We start from the raw sequence: 20,234 nt of genomic DNA, 5'->3' as shown, positions 1-20,234 counted from the left end.
GAAGGCGAGGGCATTTAACAAGGGAAAGGGCCTTTAATAGCTGGTAGAGCCCGCTAAGGCTGGTTCTAAGGCTATTAGAACATTCTGCCACTCAGGGCAGAATGTTCTATTTAAAAAAACAAATTGCTCACGGAGCCCGAGATGTCAATAGACTATAGCTTCGCTCTTGATGTGAGCATAACTCCTTGTGTGAAAAACATCCCCATAATTCACTGTTACCTACCCATAATTCTTTACATATCTGTTGTTAGGACAAACGCAAACGCTAGGTAAGGTGCTTACAACCAGACATAATCGAGTGTATTTATTTCCGGCTAGCACACTTTAAAGAATGATTCGTCGCCTAATCAAACATGTAGCGAAGGGAACGAAAAACAACGTAGCGGAGAAAGAAACAGGGCTGAGATGACACGATCCAGAAACGGTGAACGGAGATCGAATGGGCGTTTTTTTTTATACCTCTGGCAGTTCTGGATTGGTTGTTATTTTGCCGTCTAAATCTAAAGTTCGCCGTGGCTATAAAGTTACACAACATAGGAAAGCTTTTACTAGAAATAAACACTGTGACTTTTGTTTATCATTAAAAGAGAATCCTTCAACGAGCTTAGGCGTTTTAAGTCAGCCCTGTCCAAAGCGAGCACGAATTGATCGGTTTGGATTACTCTTTTAAAGATGGCCACCCGAGCTGACAAAGTCCTTAGGAAGAGCGGCAGGTTCAGACGTTGACTAAAGCACGGGTGCGAACGTGATGCTCAGAGTTCAAAGTTCCGGTTGGCAAGGCTGTCCGGTGGGACCGTTCTGTGATGAGATGCGACCGCTTGCTGCCCTCCGGAACCTTGGCCGACCCCTGCTAGTAGCGCTTGGCTACGGAAGAGCAGAACCGCGTTACTTTCACCTCCAATGTGGTCAGCGAAGATCCGGTAGGGCAACAATCCCTAGCGTATTGCTTGCAGCAAACAGCATAGAAATAACAGAGCATTAGATGGGCTTGTTGACAGTTTATGTGTCCGAATAGAGACTCCCGGGCGAGAAGGTGATACCATGCTCCGAAGACGGCGTCACGTGCTGCATAGTTCATATACCAGAGGTCGGCATAGCTGAGAATGTTGTCATGCCTAATATATGACACCTTCAGCTGTTTTTTGCCGACAGCATGTAGCACACTGGGACTGGTAGTTTTTACGTGTAACATTGTAAAACCCCAGCATTCAAAGTAGTATTGGCTGCAAAACCAGGACCGGCAGCATTTGTCGTACGTTTCTTCAATATTCCTTGCATCTGTTTGTCCCCACACCAGGAAAAGATGCCGCACTAATTTAGATCTTGATCTTTCGAGATTTTTAGAATCCGCTGACGTTTGCAGGCTTTTCTGTCATAAGTTACACTTTCGGCGGTGTGTATTTAGAAAGGTACGATTGCAACACTGTATTTATTTACACCAAATATTTTGTCGTGGTCGGATGTTCCGTACGATGATGACTCGACACATCTGAATGCACTACGTACATTTAATAAACTCGATTGGATACGTGTGTTGAGGGGCACGTCAGGACATGCATGTTGGTAGTCAGTCCCTCAAAACGATGGTAAGAGGTGGTTGTTCTTTTCCCTGGGCAGGATGGAATTGAGCCTGCCTTTGTCTTAGAGAAACACGATTTGTCTTCTGGCACAGAAGCAGGGCATGTTAGACTGCTGTCCAGTGCAGGTTGAAGACGAGTCGAATTAGTAGTACCTGAAAGGGTTTAATGGCAGGTTGAGCGGGTGTAATTTTCAAGTGGAGCGAGTGACGATGATCTGCTTCCTTGTACACGTGTGTGTTTGTATGGGGCGTTAGTAGGATGTTGAATTGAATATTTTGTATCGCGATGGGCTGTGCTGGAATCTGGCACAGCTGTGTGTATGGTAGTGTTAAATGGTCTCTGCCACATGCCAACAAGGGCTTGAACTAAGGAGAGGACGAGGAGAGTGAAAAATAAGATGTGGTAGAAAGCATGCTTGTATTAGTCTGCACTGCATTTCTGTCCTTTTTTTTCTTTACTCTCTGTGCCACTGAAAGGATAATGGACACTGACCGAGTGATAGTGATACTCCGGGGAAGCCCCCAAAGTAAACACCTTCCTTACTAGTGGAAAGGAAGGATAGGCCCGCAACCTTACTGAAACTGCAAATGTGTGAAACTGACGGAATGTGCAGAGTGTAAGAATAATTGCAGAAGGGAGATACATGTGCCAGGAGTAGAGGAAAGTTATTGGAAACTGTGGCGCTCACCATGTTACGTGGTACACAGGAAAACGTTTTAGGGATTGAACGCCAGAGATCGACAAGCTTCATAGTTGTGGAGTGCACAACCCCACAACAGGGATTCTGTAAGGACTAGAAAAGGGAGGGATCCCTCCATCCCACACAAGAGATTAAGGTATAAGTGTTAGTTTATTGTGCAAGTAGGATACAAGAAACCTAGGTAAAGTAGATGAACTAATAGGAGGATCAGATGAAAATAGATAGCAAAGAGGGGAGCGAAGAGTGCTAACCAGGCCACAAGGTACCTAATAAAGAACTTTTCACTTTTGTCCCTGACCACCACCAGTTGGGAACAGATGAGGTGTGTGAATGACGTTATTCAGTGAGTAAAGAAGATCGTCATCTGTCCTTTTAACTGTAGTCAGAGGCAGTGTAGACTCCCTAAATTAATAATAACGTACATATGGTGGTTAAAGTAGTCATAGGCAGTAGATGCATACGTACATCTTAAGGCGTAACATGTATTCCCTTTTTCTCATTAGGTCAGGCCTGCAGATCTATTTTTTCTATTTCATTCTCTTTTTCCTTGGGACCAATTGTCATCCACTTCATTGACATTGTCCTTACACCAGGCTTGCAACAACTTCTTTTCCTTGATATACCTTTAGCCCTTGCTTGCCCAGCTCCTCTGCTCTGGGGACAGTGGGGGTGTGGCTGAGGCTGTGACAAAAGAAAGACAATGGAAATGTTCATGTTCTAGTTTGGGGAATATAATAATACATTTTAGCCGTAGCCACGGGTATTATATCATGCTGCAGCCTCGTTTTTCACAAAGTTATGAATTTCCAAAATGTGTTATATAATCTCTTATCTGCTACATAATTTATCTATTTCTGTAAAAAATAATGTTTCTACCTCAAACAGATCAAAAGTTACTTAACAAAAATGGCCAACTATGTAGTTCTGGGCAGTTGGTGATCCTTTGCAACAGTTAACACACCGCCTTGCAGTTTTAGATTTTTCTATATATCTGTCAAGTGGCTCAAATGCATAGATTAGGATCTTTAAACATCTCTTAGATCAAAATGAGCTCTATCACCTGAATGTCTCTGAGTACTAAAATACTTGTGATTTTAAGGGAAAACTCCCCAAATACTTACGCCCTCCTTATGAGTGTTGTGTAAATCGTCATTCGGAGACAAATCTAGTTTTAATGTATATTCCTAGATCTTTTGCTGGAATAACGTGGCAGAAGATCACACTTGCTCACTAGAATTTTGCCACTTGATGTGATGCATTTATATAATGTACCATAATAGTAGGTGACAATTTATATGTTTTTATTTATTTTTATGATTTTTATATAGCGTGGACATGGCCCGGAGGCCTCAGCGGGCTTCACAATAAAGCCAGAACTTATCAATAACAGAAAATATACATATATATTATAGGTAGAGTGATTTCCGGGTTACCCTCTCCAGACGGGGTAGTGCACTTCATGCATATTCATATCAATGAAAGCAGGGGGTACAGTACCACATGACGATCATCATTCAGGTTGAGGTTGGGATGCGATTGGAGACAGCATGAGGAGGAAGGAGCGGTTTAGGCCAGATGTCGTTCAAAGAGAAAAGCTTGAGGCCTTTTTCAAAGGGCATATGACATGATAAGGTAACAACTCGGTGGGAGGGAGTTCTAGATTCTTGTGGCGCTTCTAGGGAAGCATTGATTCATGGATTGCTCCTGCTGCAGGTGGGGGATTCGAGGAGGAGCTATTGAGCATTTTTAGAATCTTGATTGGTGCCTGAGATTTTCAGTTTCCCCTTTAGGTACATGGGTAAAGAGGAGTGAAGAACTTTATGAATGTTGCATGCAGTTTTAAATTTTGCTTTTGCCTGTATGGGAAGTAACTGAAGTAAGCATAGAATGAGAGAGATGTGATCGAATTTCTTGTGTTCTTTCGCAAAGCTGGCAGCTGCCTGTAGGACAAGCAGCCCTAGCTGGAACCAAGCACTCTTAGCCATGGGGGAGATATGGCTCTGGAGGTTAAAACATCTTTTGAGGTTGAATCGAAGACATTTGGCATTCTGAATAATGGAGGGGCATCCCTCGATGTCCAGGCGGAGATCCATCCAGTCTTGAATCGAAGAGTTAGATTTCTTTGAAAAGACAAGAAGAAATTCTGGTTTTGCTGGATTTAGTTTTAAGTGGTTGTTTGCCATCCAATCTTGAATTCTATTTAGGGAGGTGGACGGGTGGATGAAATCTTCCCATTGTAAGACCTTCCAGTAGATTAGGTGTTGTTGGCATACAGGTGGAAGAGGACAGCTGAGTTCTTTAGGATCGTGCAGAGGGGTTTGAAGTTGAGATTGAAAACTGTCAGGGAAATAAACAAACCTTATGGGACACTTTGTTGCAGGCTGACTAGATCTGAGACAGCATTCCCAGTTTTGCTATGTGGGAGTGGTTTGGTAGTTATGAGGTGAACTACTTAAGGACGACACCCTCACAGGTATCAAAATCATAAAAATGTTATTATACTTCCAGGTCGAGTAACTTGAATAATCTACTCGACCTAACTGTAATGTAGTTGATCCATAAACTGGGTCACATTGTGTGATCCTAGGCAAATATGTTAGTTTACAGTTACCTTTTTCTTCATTCTCACATAGAAGTGCACCTTCAAATATGCGAGCTCAGTATATCTGCTGTACAAAAATCCCTCTTCTATTTGATTAAATAGACTAAAAGTTTGCTCCATGTACAAGGCCGGACTGGCGGTACCGGCCATTCAGCATGTCCCTCGGAGACTGGGTGGTGGAGGCTGATTTTGTTACTGGTGGCTCGTTTTCTAGCAGTGCAGTGGTTTTAAAAGCACTTCAGAGGTTTCTTGTATTTCCAACAGATTTCAGTCAACAGTAAACGTGCTAAGGTAACTGGTGATTAATGTACTTGCTGCAGATATTAGTGACAGTTTTGACTCATCCTAAGGAAGCGCAGAGGGTCAATATGCCTGCTGCAAAAACGTGTAATATGCAGATCACAGAACAGTATTATATGTGCTGTGTTCAGTCACAGAGATCCTTTCGCTACTTTGCAGTTCATAAGTTACAATCAAAATGTTTCTAGCATTCACATCAAGCATTTTCAATTCGAGGGAAAATACTGGAAGCCCCTACTTTAAATGTACACATTTAGAAAAAAGATGTTTCAGAAATCTACATTTTTCTAAATGTGGATATGCTAAAAATCTGGCATGGCCCCGGCTCTCTAGTACCAACTTTGCAGAACCATAAGCTAGGACAACGGCTCCTTTTTGAAAAAGTGCTGCTCCGTCTTGATCTATAAAAACCCTGTCTTGATGGAAAAAACTGAGAGGAGGGGGAGGCAAAATTTGATAGGGATTTGAATAAAAGTCGAGATGGTAACCTGATATCGTCTCTAAGACCCATGCCTCTTGCTTAACCAGTAACCAATTTTGTGCAAACAAACTCACTCACCAACACATCTTTCCGGAAGGAATAAGAGTTACCGGTTTGAGAGGAGCTCTGGTTGTATTGTCCTCCTCTGTGAGACCCTCTGGAGTTAAGGCCACTGTGTCCTCTGCCTCAAGTTGGATAGAAATTGGAATTTCCTTGGTAACCAGAGCCCACTCTGCCTCTGTAATATGGTCGGGAGGTCTCGGGGTTGCCATGAGCCGACGCCCGACCTCTAAAGCATCCAGCCCTGTGAAAAAGGCCACTTTGAAAGACTTTCTTGATTGAAGGTTGGGCCTTAGCTCAAGCTGAAAAGGTGACAGCATATTTGGCAAGGTCTTTGACAAATTTGTCACCAAATAAGAGTCAATTAGCCGATTGACCCACATAAGAGGGAGCCAATTCTGCCAATTTGGGGTCAGTGCGCATCAATAAAGATTTCCATCTTTCAGTAGAAATGGAACAATTGGCATTCTCTAACAAGCACACAGCTCTTTGAGACCTCTCCAAGAGGATGTCATGATTGATGGGTTCTTGTGTGTCTTTAGCTTGGACCGCTAAATCCAGGATTTTCGTGAGAGGGCCTGATAAGTCCAGTATCTTATCCTGACATCCACGCCAGGCCCTGTCTATGCCTTTTTTAAAGAATCCTTTGCATATTTCCTAAGGAATGTAACCATGTGCGGATTGAATTCTGGGGTGCCCCCCACCTTTCCTGATAGCGAAGGGCGAGGGCATTACAACCTCAACCTATTTCTAATGTCTTTCTCAAATCCCTTTCGAAGACGTGATTGCACATACAGTGCTACTTCTTGGCATGGGGTCCACTCCGTGGACCTAGGATTTACAATATTATCCAGGTTAAATTGCAAATTTTTGCTAGGCAGAGGTGAAGGCGACCTTTCACTACGGTGCAGTTTGCACTTACGTTTGCCCTTTGGTTTTTCGGAAGCCATCTTTTCATCTGACTCCGAAGAGGTGGAGTCATCTGACGTCTGCTGGGAGGTCTGAAAGGAGGAGGAGGCCTCCCGACTCTGAGCAGAGCCATAACCATGGCCCTTTAGGACTCACCCAAATGTCTGCTCAAAAGGGTCTAGATTAGACTGACCAGACTCATTTATATTAACTTCTACAGGGGCGGGGGACCCCTAGCCTACACCAAAGTGCCTAAAGACATAATTGAAAATAGGTTGTGCAAAAGGGTGAGGGATTTAACTAGTGCCTTGCTAACTGAATCCTGAACATGGAAGTCTGAAGCTTCCACAAGGCGCTCTTCCATATGCTGATCTGTAGCATATTCCCCATATTGATCATCATCTGTGAAGTGTTATGCCATTTTAGTGCAATTATTTCTTATTAAAGCAAGTAGAGGTCAAATGTAATTGCACTTTAAGTTATATGGGAGGGGGGAAACCCAGGTGCTAAGGGGGCACTTAAAAAAGGCCCCTGCCGGTGATTAGAAGAAGAAACAGGAAGAAAAACCTGAGAAGGGAGCACCAAATCCCCTGGGGCAAAGCTTGGTGATATTATTTTAGCCCCTTCGGGTGTAACGAGGGAGGCACATGAAAAAACCGATATGTCTTGCTGCTGAGGAATCGCACGTGCGCACAGAGAGCCCCAAGTGCCGCTGTGCACATGTGTGAGTCCCGCAGCAGAAAGAGGACTACCCGATGGGGTCGCGTGGCCTCCCCCCAATCTGCTCCTCACAGCCTGGCAGTAATAGAAATAGATGGAACACCATCTGAGATGTAGGGGAAGAATGGCGCAAGAGCATCACAGAACAATAAATAATGTAGCAGGTGGTTGAAGGCAATAAGGTACGCCGCGATCTGACAGTCTTAAGAATAATAATCGTGAATTATACTTAGCTCTGTGTAAGCAGCAAAGTAAGAGGACGGACTATGTCGGTGAAGGACTATATAGTGTAGGGTGGGCCCTGGTTGGTGGATCATATGTAGGCTGTGTTGGTCTCATGGGAAATGTAGTAACTTTTTTTTATTGGCTGCTGTGTTTGTTAGTAAAGAAAAAGCATAATCGAAGACACCAGTCCTGACATAGAATCATAATCTAGTAGAGTAAGCTGTGAACCGCCATCAAAGAGGTGTGTGAAATCTGTATGGTACAGGTTGGTACAGGTTGGAAAGTTTGTTTTTATCCCAGTCTCTGATTATCCTAATTTTGCAAAAGAAAGGTTTGTTTGGGTAGAAATAAACTGTTATTAGTAAAGTCAACCCTAACCACTGTGTTGCGTTCTGAATTCTGAGTTTATGCTTCCCCAGATCAATCACTCTTTAAAAAAAAAAAAAAATGACTACCAATATGGATGACGTGACTACTACACCCTGTCCCCTTTAACTTTTTCTATACACTGATTACACATGTATGATTCATTGTCTTCTTATGTGTGTGTGATGTGAAGTGTTCCAACACCCTATGCTGGCAAGAGAAGCGCTATAAAACATATGAAATACATGTGGGACGGGGGCTATGGAGAGTTGAGGCACTGTTAGAGGGTGTTGGTGAGGGAATTGTTGAAGAGCACCAATAAAATTGGAATGGATGTATCCTGGTGTACTGTAGGGTCATAATTTACAATGCTTTAAAAACGAATACAACTGACTCTATAGTGAAACTGTGTTGTAGAATGCACAGTTTTTGCCATTTCCCCCACATTTTCTTGTGGGGGAAGGGGGGCTAGGCAGAACCCTCAAAGCCCCATTGTAGTGGTCAGGCTTGATCGCTATGCACCTATGGGGGCTGGGCTGACAAAATGTCCCAGGGCTCCTTTGGGTTTCCAGTCCAGCCCTGTCCATGTATTAAAAAAAAAAAAAAAAACTCTAACCCACATATAGGGGACACATGATCCATGACTTGCCTCTTAGTTTACTGATAGCATTGCCATCAGGGCAGGAATTGTTTCTCAGTTTATGTTTAAACACTCACTTTTAATAAATATATTACTAAAGCATGAAATGGGAGCAGACTGTCATGTACAGACAGTACATTTCCAAGAAATGTCCAGAAACCTTCCCAGTAACTTGCAGCTTTACTGATAAAACAATATAGTGTATTAACAATAATCTGTGAAAAATTTGTTTCAGAAAACATATTTATTGTTTGCACATCACTAAGTAAAGTGATCTTATTTGTTTTCGTCCTATTAACGTTTTTTCATCACAAAAATGGGCTTTCACAACTACTAAAATATATTTTGAAATAATTGTACAGTTGACTTAGTGATATAAATGTTCTGTGTTAGGAAAACCTGACACCCTACAGCATTTAATTTCATACTCTTTGTACAGCAGGTGAGACAGTACATCTCATAAAATTCTGGAACTCTGGATCCAAAAGGAAAATTAATTGTAAGAAGACAAACTGACTTTGGCCTCTGTCTGCGAACACAGAGTGAATGTTCCAAGATAAGAACAAGATTTAAAGGCGTCTTTATCGCTCCTTAACTTTCTGGCCGAGCAGAACATCTGTTCTTGTAAACTCATCAGAAGGAGCGAGTAGGTCCTAAAAATAGCTCGACCGACCTGAATAAAGATGCCTCACCATAGCGAGTGGGCGAGTAGATTTTTCGAGCCTGCATCAATACCCATTCATTGCTTCAGAGTGTCTAACTAAGCTGGGTGTTGACTGTGTCATCAGAGTGGAAAGGTCGAGGAGCATCAGTAGACAGGAGTTTCCAGAGGCAGAAGGCGTTGTCCACACTATTCAGTTTCAGTGTTGTGGCCCTGACGGAATCCATATTGAAGGGAGTCAAGGTTGTTGTCCTGATGTGGAAAGACAGTTGGGGGGCTATGCACCTTTGTCATCTTCCTTCTGAGAGACGGGGTAGATACTTGCATATATTGTTAAAGACTTAAGCGTCCAGTGCTGATTTTTTTAAATTTATTTAAAGGAGAGGAGAAATTTGACCCTTTTTTTTTTTTTTTAGACAGTCTGGGGAAAAAAGTCCTGATCCAGAATGGGTTAACCAGGGTTATCTAAGTGTGGAGAACCAGTTCAGTGAAGGATTTACTGATGGAGCCTGAAATGACGCGGCAAAGATGGTTATACCGTTGCCCCTTGAATAGAATTAGTAGTAGATCTATCTCTGAGATTGGGTGGAAGAGAACGATGGCTGCAGTGGCTTGCAAGGCAGTTTCTTCTTGACAGTGTTTTAGAATTTGACCGGAAGAAAGATGTTAATTTCTTTGACCTTTTTTGTTGAAGAATTCTGCAAACTTATTGCATAGGATCTTAGATGACTTATATGGGTTTGGAGGAAGGGTTGCTGACCTTATTACCTCAGATACTTATTTCTGTCTGTTTTTGGCTGTATTCAGGAGGGATCTGATATGTGATGCCTTGACTTTAAAGATGTGGCTTTTTTACTTTTGTCTTGCAGCACAAAGCTCGGTTAGACTTAATAGTGTGGCTACTCATTGCCAATCTTTCTTTAACGTTCTATTTTTTCTTTCTTCATAGAGGGCTGTGGAGTACCAAGAAGGTTTGGGCCTACTGTGTTTGCTCGTGATGGGAGCGAATTTCCCAGTCAAGGAGTGCATGCAGGGGTTGAAATTGTCCTTGGTCTGATTAATGCTGAGTTAAGGGACTATCCAGGAGAGGTTTGATAGGGCTGGGTTAGCTATGGTTTCAGTATCACTGTTACTGGTGTCTCTGAACCAGATTTTATCCTTTTCTTCGGTTGTCCAATGGTTTTCTCCTTTGAGAAAGACACTATGAAGGGAAACTGTAGGTGATAATACCAATCAACTTGGAAGGGGTCACTGGATGATGGGTGAGGTGTTATGGAGATAATCGGGTTGAGAGTGGCGCCTTTCCAGTCTGTGAGTTTCTGGCTGTGTTGGTGGAGGTCACTGTCTTCTTAAAAAAAAAAAAAAAAATGCTAAGTTGTCATGTGGTTTATTTCCTTTGGAACCCCAGTAAAGGTTGAAGTCAACGAGACTATAATGTTGCTAGAGCTAATTAATTGTGCTGTGTAGAATTCAATGCACTCTTCGGTGTAGGTGTTGGTTTGCAGAGGGGCCGGTTTGGGGTGGGGGGGGGGAAATAGTAGATTATGTTCATCCTGAGATTAGAGGTAGCTTGCAAGATGATTTCCGGTGATTAAACACTTGAAGGATTGAAAGCGGCCATTGGGGAGTAGCCTGCAGCATGGAGACTTTCTTTGTATGATTGATCGGCCTCCACCTTGTTTGCCTTCCTGGTCACTTCTCAAAATGAAGTGGGGGGGCAGCAGGAGCAGAACAACACTGTTTGTAATATCGTTCAGCCACGTGTCACTGAGGTCAGTGATAGTGTCTGAGATCTCGAGGCAGTGTTTGTCTGCAGATCGACAGTTTTGCAGCATGCAAGTAACTGAAAAACTGGGGAGTTTGTGTCAGTTTGGCTGAGAGGAAGGGTGGTAATATGAATCAGGTTAGGTGATACGTTGTGATGTTTGGTGGTCATGAGTAATGGATTTCGCATGTGGTTCGATATAATGACGGGGATAGGAAAACCATTATGTGTTCGGTTTAGGGCCCGAGTGTCGGAGGCAATGGTTTCTTCATAGCTTTTTTTACAAGGTGGAGTATTTTGTACTCTTTGTGTGGGAAGTACGCCCATTTATGTCTTGCAGGAAATATTATTGTGTTTTGAGGTGAGTAATATTTATGAGAGGTAAGTGAATTGCTGAAATCAGAGAGTGCCTGGATTAGGATGTCTATTGTCTTCGTTAGGTAAGATATAGAGGACAGTTGTGCAGAGAAAGGGGGCCAGTGGTGTACAGGGGAGGGCTGAGGCTTATGTTGTTCTTTTGTGGTAGGTGTTGGGATGGGTTTGTGGGCAAAGTGGAGAGTAAAGGGCGTTTTCGGAAGGTGGTTTCATCTGATGGATGTAATGGTGAGGGGGTGACGAGTTAATGGCCTGTGGAGTTGTCAGTAAGCAAATTGTGGGAGGTGTTTTTTTGGGAGTAATTAGAGTATTTAGCTGTCATATCAGTATAAGGTGATCCCTTTGCGCTTAAGGGTGTACACCACTTCCAGAGCAGTGACAGTCTTCCTCTTGGCATGCTCAGTACTGCTAGCACGCCTGGTCCTTAGTAAGTAAACTTACAAGGGGACGCGTATAGGTCGATGAACCTTTTGAATCGCATGGAGTATCCTAGTCATGTAGTGATTACTGAGCCAATAATCAACATTAATAGAACAAGATAAAGCACCTTAAGAAACCACAAAGAAAACCACACTAATCAGAAATAACCATCACCCAGGGGAAAAGGTTAACAACGTTTATTCCCTTTTGATTACAATTCTAATCAATTGTTAATGATATCTTTAGTAATCAATCTTTATTAGTTCATCAAAAGACAAATATTTTCTCCAATGAAAACATGAGCAACTATACAAATCCTAAATCAACGAATATCAGCATTAATGATGCAATTCAGCAAATTAATTTGTCAGTCATTTGTCACTGTCAACGTCACCCCTGTCAGCCTACCTAACCAAGATTAGCATCAGCATGTGGGTCTTCATGCAAAAACAATTTAGTGAAAACATTAATTTGGAAAAATATACCTAAAGAGAGGAATTCTACAAAACAGCGCAGTTGGTACCTAGAAGAAAATGCACAAAATCATCAGTCACATTTTCATAGCTACCTATCCAGGATGGATCAGCAAAAAGTCAGTCTTCATCTTCAGGTCATCAGTAGTCTGCTACAGATCAGGCTCACAGAGTATAAGCCCAATACCAGCACCTCGGACAGTGTCTCCTGACATCATCAACTTTCTCCTCGCAGATCTGGTTTCTTACCCCTTGTCATGACTTTTTTTTATTAGGGTCTCCCGGTCCATCCAACTAATTGCTAATTGGTCAGTCTATCGGAAGTTATGACTCTAACCTATAGTTTTTGTTTACCAAATCTTTGATTTTGCATATTTTTTGTGTCCCATAAAACTGATTGGTTCTTTTTGCGATGAGGACATCATCCGGCTCTTCAGGTAACTAAATTTTTGCATCTATATCTTCAGTCTGTGCCTCTATTGTTCAAGTCCTGGGAAAGTACCTTTAGCCTACACTACATATAAATGTATCAAATTGTCTTCATCATCTCCTCTCTGTTGATACATTGCAGAATGTTCCAGCTAAGCCGTCTGAACTCTGGGCGGTTCAAGGTCTCTCTTTCCAGTTACCAGTCCTTTGCGAAGCATTTGAATTCTCCATGTTCAGAGCAAGCGAGGCCCAGTGAAACCAGGCCTTTTTGTCCGGCTAATTTAAGAATATGAATTAATATAAAACATAGGTTATACATTTCGTTATGACATATTAGTACATTTTTTTTTCTCTTCTTTTTCATTATTTTTCATCTTTTAGTTAAGTCAGTACATATGGTGATCACTCCCCGAGGGCACATTTTCGAACACACACATTATTTTCTACAATTAATTTCTCATTAATAAACACAAAGTCATTAATGATTTCTTAATTAGCATTTCTGCTCAGTCAGTACAGTTGACAGCGTCCCATATCGCGTTCTCCAGAAAAACCTTAAGCACACCGCAGTTCTCTTCATAGATGTGGCTGGAAATGTGCCTGACTCCTTCACTGTGCGCCAGGTGGCAAATGACAGGCTTGTTGATGACCTAGATGTTGTACTGAAGCACTCCACGTTCCTTTTCACACCCTGTTTGCCGAGCCCCTCTCCTCCTTTGCAGTGTCCAGACATGGTCAGCTCTCACTCAGAACCGAACTTATAGTTGTGAAGAGGTAGTTGCGGGAAAGTGGGTGTTTTTTGCATTAGTGGTTGGAGGGTGTGCGTAATCCTGTTGAAGGTCTTGGGAGTAGTGGTAGGTCTGGGTTCTGTTGAGGTGTTTGGTGGGTGGATGAGTGAGGCCAGGGAGTGGGAGAGTTTGAGGGCAAGAGGTGTTATGGGAAGTTTTGGAGTTGTTTGAAGTTCTGTTAAGTGAAGAAGTCAGAGGCGCAAAGCATTGAATGTTGAGAGGAGATGAGGAGGAGGGGTAAGGGTGAGAGACCAGATGGGTTAGGATGTGAGTTAACTGAGAGGGGTTTGAGAGTGGGTGAGATATTGTCAACAAAGGCCAGGATCTAATAATTCGCTTGGAACATAATTTTTCGTGTTATTGAAGATTGATTCTACGAGGTTACTGGGTAGGCCAAAGGGGAGATAATTTTTAATTGAAAGGGGATATTAGACAGTTAGGGGGCTTGAAACGTATTTTCCTTATTTTATTAGATGTACCACACATATGTGTTGTGTGTGCAGAGGAGGAGGCCTGTGTTGAAGGCTTCATTTTGCATGCACTGGTATTGGTCCACCCAAGGAGACTCAGGGAAGTATCTCAGGATTTTGTTTCAAATTTTCCTTCAAGTATTTAGAGAGGTTAGGACGGTATGTAATCTTGAAAGCATTAACACCTGATTTAGAAAAGTGGTTCGATGGTGACGCGATGTCAGGAAGTATAATTTTCATGATTATGTGGAGTTTTGATCGGGATGAAAGAGAAAAGAATCAGATCAAGAAAACACCTTAAAATGTGATTAATAGCTGCCTTAATGACCCGAGTGATAGGGAAAGTAAACAAACAAAAAAAAAAAATTATATATATATATATATATATATATTTTTTTTTTTTTAAATGAACACTTACAAATATCTATTCGGGGAAAAATGTTGAGCCATATGGTGTTGTGTTCTTGCCTTGTTTGTAAGTATTTTGTAGTACAAACAGCTTCCCCCTTTGCTTTTGGATATTAAAAGATTTCTTGTAATGTAGAATGTAGACCACAGTATTCATGCCATGAAAATACATCAGTGTTAACTTTTCTTCACCTTTCCTTACACTGTTTTTTCCTTTGTTAGGTAAAATCATGCAAAATGGAAGCAGGAAAAAAACTGTGGTAAATATTTATATTTCTTTCTTTTGACATATACATTATGAGTTGCTTTCATGCTAAGGGCCCCTGTTTAAGTCGACTGAATGTAGGTGTGGAGATGCTAGGCGCCAGAATTAATGTTTCCGGCAGGTATTTCAACACTACATGCGGGTATTATTAAATGGTCTGCCTAGAATGGGGAACAACACGTTGACCTGGTTGTTGACAAAAAGTGTATGCGGACCCCTGATTTACCCTCGTCATTGAGGCAAATAAAAAAAAAAAAATCAGTGGATCAAAATCACGCGGTCCTGTCAGTTACTTCACATAAACCCGTGATCTACAGCAAGTATGACCCGTGCCGCTGGCTAGTTCACGGATGAAATGACGTTTCTTAAAAGAATATTTATTGCCCATTAATATAGCAGCACCATTAATTATTTGACAACATGGTGTGCTGAATGTTTTTAGCGCTACCTTCCTAGATAAGTGTTGACTTCCAATGAGAGTGCCGACGTTCCTTTGTTGCTTGCCACAGTCACTATCTGAAAACCGCTGGTTAGCCTTCTTTCAGTTGTAAGGCTCTTTGCATACATACATTAAGGGTCTTGCTGAAGATTGTATTATTTTTTTGTTTGCTTGCCTCAGTTACTGTTAATTGCTCCCTCCTCCTGTCGTCCGCTCCCGTGGTATCCCGTTGAAATTTGTCCTGGTGTAAGTACGTAGAATGCACCCTAGTGCCTGTATAGGTACTTCTTTGCAGCCATAAAAGTAGTGCAGAGAGAACTTTGGACCCCTGGGGTCCCTATGCTACTGCACCTGCTGCATTATTGATAGTTACACCATCGTACAATAGTATAAAGGCTTCTGAGGCAGCAGGCGTTATAGCAAAAGCTTGGTAAATAAGTGTGTCAGACTTAAACAATCATGCCAGAACAGCAAAGAAACACAAAACAAACTCACTGTTATGCTTTGAAGTGCTTACCAAGGCTATTATCCATGTACACTCCAGCAACTTAGTGTGGCTTGTGACAAAGGGCCTGGGGCTACTTCGACCTCTCTGGCTTTAAATGGTGCAGATAATTCTATAAAAAGGACATGTCCAATTGTGGAAGACAAGGACGCAATCAGTCTGGAGAAATCGTCAGATTTTTACAAAAGAGGCAGTTCTGAAAATTCACTTCCCTTGCTAATCTGAAGATAGATTGCCTTGAGGTCAGAAGTATGACCATACCTGCATTGATAAAAAAATTTCTTAACTGGCCCCAGCGAGAAAGTTATTTGATGGGCCCTCTTTTCTAAATTTGCTTAGATTGTGTACTGTTGCTATACAAGCAATATAGCTAAATTAACTCAGCACTTGCTGCTGACACCTGTTTTCCTATGGTTCACGTGTTCAAAATCCAGCAGCTGTCTCTGCCCTTTATCCTTCAGAAGACAATACAATAACTAGCAGTACATTCTAGAATCCCCTGTAATTCTAGTGCTGTTAAACAAAATGTTGCTGTTGTGCAGTGTTGGTACTACAGGTTTAAATAATTAATACTAAACAAAGTGGGAGAAGGAGTGTTAAAGGGGAGGATATATCCTCCTTGAAGCTTCAGTAAATGTATTTAGAGATCCAACCCAGAAGGGGAAAACTTCCACAGAAATGTATTTTGTTGTTGTTAGAAAACCCCTCACTCACCAGGGTTACCCCTTGGTGGCATGCTTCATCATTGGGTTTCTTCCAGTTCTGCTGCAGAACGAGGCATGCTGCAACCGACGGAATACGTGGGAGCACTGTTGGTATCCGCAAAGTGGATGCTAGAAAAGGATAGGAGTGGTGGTGTCTTTGTAAGTTAAAAATACCCCCCTCTGGATGATTACCAGTTTAATATGTCTCACAGGGGTGGTATGATTAACAAGCATTTACAATGCAACGGGTCTCGCGTTTGCTCATGTTAGTGCTGATCGCGTTGTAAACTCCTAACCCGACTTTTCACCTTTCGGGCAAAAGTGCATTTATGTACATAACCCAAAAAAGTGAAATTAACTAAGTAAAGCGCTCGACTTCTGCCAAGCGAGATCGCGCTCGTAAATTAGAGAAAAAGAAGTCCACGAGCGCCCGATGGAAAACACCGAGTCTTGCATGTTTTCTGTACTTGGTCGCTGCGCTGGAGGAGGGCTAGCCACTGGAAAAGGCATGACCTATGCGTGCCTCCGACTAATGACAGCAAGCAGATTTTATTAGGCAAGCCCACGAACCAATAAAAAACACTGACGTCATGTTGACAGGGCTCCGAGCCCTTTTCTGAACACTAAAGAGTCTCCCTGCTTTACGCATGCGCGAGCGCATGCAACGCAGGCTCGACCCTAAAAAGGGGTGTCAGGCGGATGGGTATATTATGTACCTGTCCTCCTTAGTGGTCTACATGTTTCGGAGTTTACCCCTAAACTCCTCTTCTGGACCAAAGTGATCTCCCTAGTATCACTCCTCGTGCGCCTGCCACTAGTGGAAGTACTCTTACTATTTACTGTGGTAAGGTGATATATGCCAATTAAATTAAATTAAATTAAATACTGCCCATCAGTGTCAATGGTCTGCCTGGCCAATTTTCAGTGTTTTATGCTAATTGCATCATAGGTCCTCCGGGAGGGGGATGTGCTTATATTCACACGTTCTCAAAGCGACACTCCCGCCGAAAACCTACTCCTCACTTCATCGTGGCCCGAATAAATAATTTATATGCTGAAAACCAGGCCACAATTGTCTTTGCTCTGTGTTTTAATAGATTGGGAAGGTTGGGAATCAGGGTTTTAATGTTAGAAATTAGGGGCCAGATGTAGCAAGCTATGCTTTTGTGAGTCTGAAATTGCGAGTCGGTGCGACTCGCAATTTCAGACTCGCAAAAGCATATGCAGAATGGTGTCTCAGACACCTTCTGCGACTCGCTATGGGGTCGCAAAAACCCACCTCATTAAAATTAATGAGGTGGGTCGCTTTTTGCGACCCCCATAGCGAGTCCCTATACTCACAGGGATGGTGGCCTGCTGAAGTCAGCAGACCTCCATGTCTGTGACTGCTTTTTAAATAAAGCGTTTTTTTTTTTTTTTTTTCATTTTGCAGCCCGTTTTCCTTAAAGGAAAACGAGTAGCAAAAAGAAAAAAATACCGAAACCATTTGGTTTCGTTTTTTCAGAGTAGGCAGTGGTCCATAGGACCACTGCCTGCTCTGAAAAAATATTTTTGTCGACATTCACAATTTTGCGAATTTTGCGAATGAGTTACCACCAGTATGGCACTGGTGGTAACTGCGAGTTGCTTTGCGACCGCATTCGCGGTCACAAAGCAAGTCTGAATTGCGATGCGAGTCGCAAATAGGAAGGGAACACCCCTTCCTATTTGCGAGTCGCATTCCCAAATTGCGAGTTGGTACCGACTCGCAATTTGGGAATGAGCATCGCAGGAGGCCGTTTGCATTGTGCAAACTGCGTTTTTCGCAGTTTGCGACATGCAAACGGCTTGCTACATCTGGCCCTAGGTTCCTGCGCCTTACAGCTAACCAGAGGTAATGTAGCATTTTTCTTGTATTTCTTTGGAGAGTTAATAAGGGCACAATAATAATCTTCCTTGTTTCTGTGAACATAAGATCCTGCATTTAAAAAACAAAACCCAAGCACATAATATTTTCACATTTCTTTACTTGCTAAAGATTATCAGCAAAATAAAACAAGTATGGTTGAAAGTAAAGAAAATAAGAATGCTATGAGGCGGCCAACACTGGTTGCATGGCAGCTCCTTTTTTTGATCTTTACTTTAAGCCATGTTGCACAGCAGCCCATACTGTTGTGCGACATGACTAAAAAAAAAAAACACATTGACAAAGCATAGGGGAAACCTATTAGCTTTGTCAATGCTTGTCTTCACACTGATGCTATATTTTGACTCTTTGTGTGGACTCTGTTAACCAGGCCCCCGGCAGGGAGACCACACAGCTGCATGCGCCAGGAGGTGCTATTTAATGCCATCACTGCTCCCGCTGCGTGGGATGCACCCGGGTGTAGACCGGGCCCGTCTGCGCCTCTCCACTGCCAACTGAAGCCAGGCCCCCCACCTTTGCTTATTGATGTGGATTTCATTCTGTTGAAGTTCAAACAGCGGTGTTTGTTAAGAGACTATGATTTTTGGATTTATTTCGGGGGTATTGGATGGTTGTTTGTTGACTCTTTGCTTCTAAATTTGAAACATGGGCAAACGAAAGACAAAATCAGCTGCAATTCCCACAAACTCCTTGTTAGATGGATTTTTACAAAGAGCAGAGGGTCTCTTAGCTAAAGAGTCTGAACTGGCTGAGAGAATTCCTCAATTCCGCCTTGTCATTTAGCCCAAGCCTCAGATTTGATATGGGATTTAGAAGGGTTTGAGGTCTGTGAAGGGGATGTACAACAGGATAAACAGATAGCTCCACCTGTAGTTCCACTTTTCCCTATCGTGATTTGTGAAGATTCTGTCACAGGCACTAAAAACCTTGTCTGTTGTTCTCTTGTAATGTAATGCTCTGAGCACTCCTCTGAGTTTCCATCCTTCGTCTTGTTCAGTTATCGGTATCTCGCTATATTAGCGCATGAGTCAGCGTTCCACGAAGCGTGTATGCATCTAATCATCCGAGTAGTGCTCGGAGCATTACATCACATAAGGACACAATTTGTCACTAGAAGATTATGAGGACGTTTTGGCAAATTTTGGGAAGATTGTTTCTTTGAGATTTTGAATGAAGCCTTGATGAAGTCAAAGCGAGTATTGTTTGCATGACGAAATACGTGTTGACTAGACTGGTTGGAACTGAAGAACACCTCCAATAAAAATAAGTGGATCTGCTGACACAGAGATATGGACAATGGTTATATTTATTTGACACGAGTGCCTTGGATTGCGTATGGTCTGGATCTTATAACTAATTTTACAAAGTCACACGTGATTGTTTTGGGGTTTAAAAAAAACAAAAACAAAGTGCGACTTTTTGTGTTCAGGGAAAAATGTTAAGGTTGAAATTTGTACCTAGTTGAGGTTCTTACTGGACTCAAAACTTAATTGGCAGCCCCTGATCAAGAAAAACCTAGGTAAAATGGTAAGGACTGTGCAGCTGTTTGTGAATTCTCTTTAAGATTAGGCCTCAAACCGTTGACACCTATGTAGGAGATTTATAATGCCAAATGTCTACCCATCTCCACTTTTAGTTGTGACATATGGGGATAAGCAGACCGTTGGGGTTACAGAAAATAAATCTTTAAGGGGTCTTTTAGGTGTTGGGTAGGCACTGCGACAGAGATCCTTTCACGAGGAGTTGGGAGTGGGATACATTGCTGATTATATTCACCTGTGTCCACTTCTGTTGTGGTTTTGCATCTCGGGGAAGGTTGAACTAAGTCTTGCTAGGGCAATTATTGAGGATTGCATGCACCTAGATGGCATGGCAATTATACCATGGTTGATTTATGTCAAGGACACTTTTAAAGCCTTGGGGAGGTCTGAGCGTTTTTTAAATGCGAGGGGCATTACTAAGCTGGATGTTGCTTGGCTGAGGGAAGCTTTTCTCAAGAATGTGGCTGCAGAGAGGGAAGCTTCTGCCCTACAAAATGTATCA

The 20,234-nt window shown here is 42.3% G+C and overlaps 1 protein-coding gene across 2 annotated transcripts in view; it reads left to right on the top strand.

The window, feature by feature from the left end:
* Window positions 1-310: 310 nt before the first annotated feature.
* The window catches only part of TK2 (thymidine kinase 2), a 215,630-nt gene continuing 195,706 nt past the window's right edge, over window positions 311-20,234 (top strand). The window contains exons 1-2 of one of the 2 annotated variants that reach the window (XM_069217175.1): window positions 311-920; window positions 14,595-14,632. In XM_069217175.1, coding sequence (XP_069073276.1) covers window positions 749-920; window positions 14,595-14,632 — 210 coding nt within the window. In that variant the 5' untranslated portion in view covers window positions 311-748. The remainder of the gene's footprint in view (window positions 921-14,594; window positions 14,633-20,234) is intronic. The other variant, XM_069217177.1, reaches the window with a different exon arrangement.

The sequence above is a fragment of the Pleurodeles waltl genome, chromosome 12, assembly GCF_031143425.1.
Source record: "Pleurodeles waltl isolate 20211129_DDA chromosome 12, aPleWal1.hap1.20221129, whole genome shotgun sequence".
NCBI classification, from domain to species: Eukaryota; Metazoa; Chordata; class Amphibia; order Caudata; family Salamandridae; genus Pleurodeles; species Pleurodeles waltl.
This window is presented reverse-complemented; position numbering and strand designations above follow the sequence as displayed.